The sequence below is a fragment of the Phragmites australis genome, chromosome 12, assembly GCF_958298935.1.
Source record: "Phragmites australis chromosome 12, lpPhrAust1.1, whole genome shotgun sequence".
NCBI lineage: Eukaryota > Viridiplantae > Streptophyta > Magnoliopsida > Poales > Poaceae > Phragmites > Phragmites australis.
Genome location: NC_084932.1, coordinates 16836505 through 16846347, shown reverse-complemented (window position 1 = coordinate 16846347; position 9843 = coordinate 16836505). Strand labels below are relative to the sequence as shown.

At 42.3% G+C, this 9843-nt stretch overlaps 1 protein-coding gene across 1 annotated transcript; it reads right to left on the bottom strand.

Moving 5' to 3' along the window:
* Positions 1-738: 738 nt before the first annotated feature.
* LOC133886781 (SKP1-like protein 1) lies at positions 739-3039 on the bottom strand. Its single transcript, XM_062326616.1, has 2 exons — positions 2552-3039; positions 739-1203 (listed from the first exon to the last, which is right to left on the bottom strand). The coding sequence occupies exons 1-2, from the start codon at positions 2915-2917 to the stop codon at positions 1030-1032; spliced, it is 540 nt and encodes a 179-aa protein (XP_062182600.1). The 5' UTR covers positions 2918-3039; the 3' UTR covers positions 739-1029.
* Positions 3040-9843: the final 6804 nt, after the last annotated feature.

The following is a 9843-nucleotide window of genomic DNA, read 5'->3' as shown; positions in this document are numbered from 1 at the left end:
AATAGACAACCGTTCAGAATGAATATTCATCATGTATAGATATGTACATGTATCAATGAGAATAACAGCAGAAGCAATTCTATTCCCTTCTTTCTATCTTTCATTTTCTATTCTCTATAGTAATTACGATCATTCATGGGCTTAAAGCTGCTATCTATTTGGGTGTTGGAAATATTGTTGTGATGTCAACGCGCTGATGGTGGCTCAGGCAGTGCTTTCTGCAGCTTACGATTCATCTTCTGGTGGCCTTGTGTAGAGTTGAAAGTTTGTTGCAAGCGCAATTTATTAGTCCTCATATTCAGTATAACCCTAGTGTAATAGAGTGGCGCATTATCTTGCGGCGCTCAGTTTCAGTCTACCAGATTGTCTATTTAGGTTTTGGCTGCTAGCGATTCATCAGAACCTTCAGTTCAACAGTTTAATAGAATTATTCCATTTCAAAAAAAAAAAAGATACCAATAGCACGATTGGCGCAAGAGCAGCCTGGTGACTCGCACTCGGTGTGCCGATGGCTGGTGGGACTGGGAACGAGATGAAGAACCATCACCGGGCAGGCCGGCGTAACATTGCTCGTCAACAACATCAGGTTAGGCGCAAAGCAGGTTGCACCTATCTTCTATCCCTGCACTCGTTCCACCACAAAACGGCATAACCATCATAAACCGTTTTACAAACATCCTATACACAAGGGCAATACCAAGGCAAGCAGACAGCAATAATATCATGAACAGCATCACAATAACAACGGATATTCTGTATTGGGATTCACTATGAAATTTCCATCGCAAAACATCCACAGAGAATAAAGACCATGCCACCACAATCAAACTAAAGCTCTTAGGGAAGCAGCCACCTGAGTCATGATATTTAACTAGATATAAGTGACTCAGAAGTACGGAACTGTGATCACATCAGTTTCACCCATAAAAATACTTACAAACATTATGCGGACACATAAATGCAGACCATACCAAGGTAGTAGATACGACGAAATCTAGACAACAAGGAGATCAAGCCTTGAACGCTTCCCTACTCAAAGGCCCACTGGTTCTCCCTGCGGATCTCCTCTTCCTCCTCGGGGGTGAAGTCATTCTTGATGTTAAAGGTCTTGCGGATCTCCTCAGGAGTCTTGCCCTTGATCATGTCAGCAACGGTCTGGCAGGTGAGGTCGAGCAGTCCCTTGATGTTGAGATAGTTTGCAGCCTGAGAAAGTGGAAAGGAAAACAAAAGGAGGGTGTCAGAATCAACAATTACTGTCAGGAACGGCAAATAACAGCAAAAGCAGATTGATAGACCATCATCAAAATGAAAGAAAGACATAAGGCCTGTTTATCTTAAATCTATGCAAAAGAAGGTGTGCATAAATACTAGTTCTAAAGAACAAGCCAGACAAGAAACTTTCCCCAGGTTAAAGAACACAAATAAGCTAAGTTGAACAGATACCACCCATTTTTGTGAAAAGAATAGAACTATACCATAAAAATTCTAGCACCAGGTGAATAATGTTATCTTAATTACTTAACGGGTGCATGTTCAGTGCAATCCAGGGAAAATAAGTAAACAAACAAACAAGTAGTACACATGCAAAGAAATAGTAAAATATACTCTTGCAAGTAATAAAACAATAGCTATAAGTTTAACAATTAAAACAAATGCTCAAAACAAAAGTGAGCAGAACATAACTTTTTCGACTAAAACAAATCAACACAATGGTGCCCTGTGCTGTAACTCGGCAAATTAATTCTCACCATGTAATAAAGTTAGTCAAGCCAAGCCAATCACCTATGAACAAGCTCAAAAGGGGTATCATAGCCATAATTTCCGTAACTAGCACAATAAAGGCATCTCTAATCTACCACAATGCTATAAGATTGTGAAATATGCACAAAAATAACAAGCATTAACAATAAAAAATAATAAAGGAAATGCATCTAAAGAGTCTGATGTGGATAGACACAAAGGCCGAGTGGCACACGGAACAAAAGTGAGGGAGACCCTAACCTATTTGATAAAAAAAATCAAGAGACAATAGTGCCATGTAGCTATGTTCCTAATAGAAGGGTAACAGTGCAACACCATAAACACGAACTTCAGATCCATTGCAGTGACTCACTGTCGTCACAGATAATAGCTGTCTACAAGGATGACTGACAAGAAAAGATAACCAAAGCAATACAACGTCTTACCAACAAGCACGGGAAGAATATAACACCACAAGAGTACCAGTTAATTTATTACTAGACGGTGGCAATCATACATCTAATAGATATCATGTTCCTTCCTGACATAATCTCTATGTACACAGTTTCTATAATTAGCATCATACATTAGATAGTCCTAATCCAATCTACTATAATGCTGTACTATTGTGTAGCAATCGAGTAACAACAACCTACACTCTGCAATCTGCACAAAGTAATATGCTTTGAACCAGAAACAGATCCAGATCTGTATGAATACATCTGAACCCTAACGAATCTCAGATCTAATTTCTTCCGATACGCAGACAGATAGCACGGGAAGAGAAGGGAGGGGAGACGGGAGGCCGCACCAGGATGAGGTCGAAGAGGGTGGCCTGGTCGACCTTGACGAAGTCGGCGTCCCAGTTCTTGAGGTCCTCGCCGGAGGCGGCAGTGCTGTTGGTGGCCGGGGCGGCAGCAGCGCTCGCGTCGTCGGAGCCGGCCTTGGAAGCTGCGGCCGCGGCGGCGGCGGCGTGGACGTGCTTGTTGCAGTACTCGATGACCTTGGAGAGGATCTTGGAGTTGACGTTGGGGAGCGGGATGCCGTTGTCAGCGCAGTCGTCCTCGATCATGTGGCGGATGGTCTGCGACTCCATCGCCACCGCCTCCTCCACCTCGAACTCCTCGCCGTCGGAGCTCTTGAGCGTGATCACCTTCTTCTCGCCCTCTGCCGCCATGGGGGTGGATGGAGCCGCCGGATCGGGACGGTCGTGGAAGGGGACGAAACCCTACCTTGCTCTACGGCGCACCGAGATTGACGAGGGCAGATTGGGAATTGCAGAGATGGGTTGAGTGGGTGGGTGGGGATATTATTATATAGATATGCTCGGACTCGCGGCGCTCCGTCTGCCGTTCGATGCGGAGCATCTTGCGTGCGGCGTGCGCCGTGCATCCTATGTTTCTATTCTCTATATTATTTATTAAGCTCAGGGTTGAAAAATGAGTCCGTTACCGTTTGAAATGCGTGGTAATCGATCACTCGGTCCGGTTCGGTTTTGTAACTGGTAATCAAATTTTAATTAAAAAATTTAAAATGATTTTGAAAAGATTCAAAAAATTTATAAAAAAATCATAAAAAACTAGAGGTAATGCTAAGAGTATCTGTGCAAAGAATTTTTAAAAAACATATCGTTTGCATCATCAAATAGCTGATCAAAGTGCGGTGATCGGTTAAAAGGGCTGAAAAACTTAAAAGGCCAAAACAGGCCGAATGCATAGTAAAATCGGCCCGTTTCGACCCAGCTGGAAGGGATAAGGTTGCTCAGCGTTCTGGTCAGCTCTGTGCTCAGAGAACTTTCCCCGCGCTCCTCTCTATAGCCAAAAGCAAAGCAACGGCGCCCGGTCGGCCAAATCCGTGGCACCCCGACAGAAATCAGACGACCGAGTGGCGATTCTCGAGCGAATAGGGTCGGTAACTGACTGCATCGCAGCGGTTATCATCCAACTTCGAAGAGCAACGTGGACTCCCTGACACAGAGCGATTATCGACGACTCCTATTCGGTAACCGCGTTTTTCCTTACGATTTCTCGTGTAATTCGATCAGTAATCGTGGCGAGGTGGGCGGTAGTTACTTGTGCGCTTGATTATGACGATGTAGTGCTTGATTCGCTCGGTTATTGACTATTTACTAGCGATTTTTCGTGTAATATGTTCGATAATCATTATTAGTAGGACGTCAGTTCTTTGTGTAGTCGATTAGGAAGATTTAGTGGTTGATTCGCTCGGTTATCGACCCTATTGTGTCGGTTATCTTGTACTGGTAAATGTTGTTAATATTCGTTCAAGTTAATGGACCATTTACTAGCGGTTTTTCGTGTAATAAGTTCGGTAATCGTTATTAGTAGGGCGGTAGTTCATTGTATGGTCGATTAGGATGATTTACTGGTTGATTCACTCGGTTATCAACCATATTCTATCGGTTACCTTGTACTGGCAAATGTTGTTAATATTCATTCAAGTTAATTGTTTCATGAGATATTTATGCATGACTAGCAACATGACAACACATGTTTATCAATTTAACATGTATGGACATAATTATTAGTAGGTTAACCATTGAGTTTTCTTCTTCCAACAGAGACAATACAAACTAATCGATGGCAGATAGAGATGTGGTGTGGCAGCACGGGGATAATTTTGCCCTGGGGTTTAGGTGCAATTATTGCAATTAGGAAAACAAAGGCGGTGGTGCCACAAGGTTGAAAGAACATTTAGCAGGCTGTGGATCGAATATTATACATTGTGATAGGATGCCTCCAGATATGTGTGATTATTTCAGACGTGAGCTGGATAGGGCAAGAGATAAGAGGAAGAAAAAGGCTGAGAAGAGGTTTCGAAGGCAAGAGTCAGCAAGAGTTCAAGTAGATTTGACAAGTGATAATGAGGACACGGAAGAGAAATAGGTGCAGCGTGTCATGGCTCGGTCGAGGGATGAGGAAGAGTTCAAGAGGAGAGTAGGTGAGTCCTACGAGCATGGAGGTGGCAGTGGTAGTGATAGAGAATGCAATGTGTTAAAGAGGATGCTTAGAAGAGCATCTTTAACAAGGAAACCACCACCAAGTGTCAGAGATTACAATATTACTGTAGCAAAAGCCCCAGCGGAGCCGAGGATTGACACCAGGTCATGGAGTGCGAAGGGAAAGAAAGTGAAGGAAGCTATTGGTTTGGTATGGTCCAAATTTTTCCACACTTCAAGCATTCCTGGTAGAAGGGCGGACGATGCATTCTTGGTTGTTGTAGTGAAAGAAACACAGAAATAGGGTGAGTGATTAAGTTTGTAATGAATTTATTGTTGTCATATTTCTTTCTTTTTGACTTATAATCATTTGTTCTGTACCAGGTGAGAGTGTACCATCTCCAACTGACCGGGATGTAGATGGTAAGTATCTGGATGAGAATGAGAGTGCATTGAATGGCCAGAGTATGATATGACCATCATGTGTGATTCATGGACTGGACCAACGCACATAAGTATTGTTAATTTCCTCTTATATTGCAATGGTCGTATGTTTTTTCACAAGTCCATAGATGCGACTGGCTACAGTCAAGATGCAAAGTATTTGAACAAGGTACATTATTTCGCTAAGTTGGTCACATAGTATTTTAATTGTTGCATATTTATTTGGTTGATTCTTTTATGTAGGAGATAAGAGCAGTGGTCAATGATTTGGGGTCACAAAATATTGTGCAGATCGTGACTGATAACGGATCTAACTATAAGAAGGCCTGTCAGGTTCTCAGAAGGGAATATCCTGCTATCGCGTGGCAGTCTTGTGTGGCTCATACGATAAATTTAATTTTGAAACCAGTTGGCGAATTTAGAAAACACGACATGATCATTCAAAGTGCAAGGTCCATATCGCGATGGCTGTACAATCATTCAAAGCTACATGAAATGATGAAGGCCGCGATTGGTGGGGAGTTGGTGAGGTGGAATGCCGAAAGGATAGGTTCATGCAATGGATGGCATCTAGTGAGCTCCAGTAGTCTCGCTACATTAGTTATGATATTAGGAGATATGCACATAGTTGCCTATCCAGCTTACCATGGTGGGATAATCTTAAAATAGTTGTCGATTCCGTTCAGCCATTGTATGCATTCCTTTGATTTGCTGATCAAGATAAGGTGCCAACATTGAGTGAGGTGCTCCTGAGATACACCGTTGTCAAGCAGAAGTACAATTCGTTGCATCGCAATGATAGGGATTCTTTTGAAAAGTACATGGCAATTATTGAGCGCAGAATGCATGACCTAACGAATGGGACCTACATGAATGCTGGTGATACACTCTACCACTTGCAGTCTTATTGTACTAATGCTTATGGTTCTAATGCTTATGGTACTAATGCTTCGATCATCAACTTGCAGCGGCTGCCCTGAACCCCCGCACGCATTATGCGTATAGCACGGGTCCAAACTTGTTCGAAGATCTCCGGGCGACATTCGAGAGGATGACCGATGTTAGTACTACCGCGAAAGCACTTATTGAAGTTGAAACATATCGGACAAAGTCTCTATCGTTCGCAGGTCTGCTCGCTTCACGGATGGCTTGTGATGGCAGGACTCAACCTGGTATGAATTGCGTTGACATATCTAATCGTTGCATCACTTTATCTACTTTTCCAACCCTTATATCACTTTACCTACTTGCAGCGCAATGGTGGTCAATGTATGGATCTTCTACACCTACACTAACAATGCTTGCCAGGCACCTAATCTCTCAGTGCGCTTCATCTAGTAGGTGTGAGAGGAACTGGAGTACATTTGTATTTATCCACACGGAAGTTCGCAACCGCTTAAGCTACAAGAAGCTCCATAAGTTGGTATATGTCAATTACAACCTGAGAATACAGAACAATTTGGATGCAGACATCAGGTTGACTGTTGATGATGATCCATTTAAGCGGCTTATGGAGCTCACATTGAATGAGGAGAACAATCCGCTCCGAGACTAGATGGAGACCGGTAAATCAAATGCTACTCCCTGAACTTGATGAGGAGGACACAAACAGCAACATACCCCTGCCAACTCACCTGGTGACAGACACAACAAATCCACAAGATTTACAACAGTGAGCTGCTAAAGTGGTAGGTGACACACATGGGAAAGAGAAAGAAGCAAATAGCGCATACAAAGAATAGCAAGAAGATTAAGGGTAAGGTCAAAAGATAAGTGCAAAGCACTGAGAGTACGGATAGTGACCCAAAGAGCCAAACTTACCAAGAATCGAATGACAGTAGCTCAAAGACAGATAGCTGTGACGATGATGGTCAAGGCGACGATGCTCCTCCATGCCCATCCTCTGTCGTTGTTCCCGTGCAATTCACTGGTGAGAGTCAGTTTTCACATGCCACATAGGACCAGGACCACGGTGCCCCATCCTCACAAAGGCATATCATACAGGGTGGCCACGATGGACCATAAGATAGTGGGAGCTATTCCAGCAACTATGGCATGGAGAGTAGTTCTGGATCGTATCTGTACCACTATTCTGTCTCCGATACTCAGTCAGAGCCTCCTATTCAGTGGGTCTGTGAGTAGCAAGACCCAGAATTTTATTCCATATTGCAAGGATATGGTCAACCACTTCTGCATGGACGGGGCAAAATTGGGCGGAGTTTAAGGCAGAGTTGCTATCTACACAATGGATAATGCTCATGTCCACCGAGGAGTACAATATAGCCGAATGTAATCGCCCCCCAAGCTGGTGGTTCTAAAGGTGATGAAAATTTACTTTTTGTAACTACTTTATTTCCATACCATGGTATTATACTAATTTGTTTTTCATCTCGTAGGTTGCACGTGGTGTGGATATTATGCAATCTACACTTGAAGCATCGACCATCACCTTAGTAAGTATTGATGGATGGCATGTGATTGTGTTTTTAGCATTAGTACAGACAATTCGACATATGTTTATTAATTTGAGGCGCTACATATGTAATGTATGCATATATTCGATGAAACAATTATATGTTCATGCTCATATTACTATCAGTATTCCAAAATATAGCAAAGGTCATGCCAAATTTTTTTTGATTAAACAAAACATAGCAAATCTCATGCCATATTTATTACTATTTGTTTCCTGATTTTTGGCGATTTTTTGTGTTTTTATATTTTCCTACAAAATCATTGATTACGAGTTCATCCGGTCGGTTACCGCTTCAAATCGCTCGGTTTTCAATCAAATTCACTCAGTAAATTGGTCTTCGGTTATCGTGTAAACTGCTCGGTTAGTCGCCCAAACCGCGCGGACCGGTTTTCGAGAGGTGATTCTGATAAATTTTTGACGAAATTTCAAATTTTAGCAAATGAATTTTCTACGAATTTCAGTCAAATTTCGAGCGATTATCGCGATAACCGCACATTTTCGGTTACCGTTTAGGCTTTGTAACCGAGCCTCAAATGGTAAGCCAAACCTTGATCCTGCTTCTTACTTTAAATTTAATCTAGCTCGAGATTTCTAGTTTTAGTTGTTGGATCTAAATCAGAACATGATCTTCTTCACTTGGTCGTTAGGGATTCTCTTATTTTTCTAAGAATCCCTCCTTATATAACTAGGACAGAGAAGTTGTATGATACTTGGAAATTTCGAGCGTAACCTTTCATAATTGTATTTTTTTTGGATATGCGGAAGATTCCTTGCTAGAGATGATTTCCTTATAGAACATGATAAATTGTCTAACTTATGATGGTAGTAAAACCTACAAAGATATACCATATTTATAGTAAATGCATAAGTATTAATTAGACATTTCTCATCAGTTGGCTCTCAACTCTGCTTAGAAGAGAACAAATGGGTTATGCCTGGAATTTAACCATATTAGAACTGACCTAGCTAGAGACGGTCCTAAATCAAGAATGTTTTCGTTGAACTGAATAGAGTTCTTGGCCTACCTAGTCGAGAAATTACTTCCGACCACAGAAGCTCAAAGGTCACCTCATCTTTTTTCTGCATCCTCAGGGAATATTGCATTAAATGTGCACAACCTCTATGGGGAGTTGAAGTTATGACGTCTAAAAAGGTGCTAAAAAGATATTTCAAAATTTGAATCATCCTAAACACTGTTAACTTAGAGCGATAACATCGGTACCCATTATGGAATAGTCGCAAAACCTCCACTCCTTATAAACAGGAAAGGATTTGAACGTCATCTCCATCCCTCTTTTGCGCCTCACAAACTCTTGCCTTCAAACTATATAAGCTCTTCATCTTCCTTCAACCTTCGGCCCCTAAAGGTTAGAGGCATGCATTCGAAAGTTGGAGAAGGATGAGATGATTGCTCTCAGGAGTCTAATCCCCTAGAGATCAACAGAGGGAGAGGAGATTCCAAGCCCGAACACGTGATGTTTGAGGCCTTTTTCCATTGTGGCTTCCTTGTCCCTCCCTTCGATTTCCTCAAGGAAATCCTCACCTTCTATAACATCAAGCGAATATGTCGACATCATGATGAAGTCATCGTGGTTGGGATGGCACATGCAATGGTTCTATTGTGAGTTCCATGCCATGGGCACCCTCGAATATAGAGGCATCTGGGCAAAGCTGAGTCCTTGCTGGCAAGAGCCTTTAGAGGTGAGCAAGCAACTTTAGATGTTTGTCAACCACATAAAGGGCCTTAAGGACCGTGGATTGATGGTCTAGGATGTGGCACTAGATTTCATCCAGCGTCGCATCAATCCTCTTAAGGCTTGAGTACACACTACATGGATGTACTCGGGACCTCTGGTCCCAACTTGGGATAGCGCCAATGGTAAAATCATCGCACTTTTTGGCATTTTTACTTTACACTCATAATATCTAAGTGTACTAAACTTTTTTGCAGTGTTGTCACTGGAGGCTATGAAGAAAAAGATCAAGTTCCTCCTCAGTAAGGCCCTAGAAGGCAACCAGGAGGACGTCTCAGTTGCATTGTGACCTGCCGTCCAATGTAAGGGTGACAGAAATCTGAGTAATCGTTCTTGTAACTTCTTCGTGCTTCCTCCCTATTATTCTTCCAAATCATGACTAATTATCATTTTATGTAGATGCTTCTGTGGGTCTACTCTCTAACCAGGGAGCCAGCAGTAGGGTGAGAAAGAGTACAAGGCCTCTCCTGGAC

Coding starts and splice junctions, on each gene's coding strand:
- LOC133886781 (XM_062326616.1), bottom strand. CDS start 2,917: ATGGCGGCAGAGGGCGAGAAGAAGGTGATCACGCTCAAGAGCTCCGAC. Junction 1,204..2,551: donor CCCTCTTCGACCTCATCCTG/GTGCGGCCTCCC, acceptor CCACTTTCTCAG/GCTGCAAACTATCTCAACAT.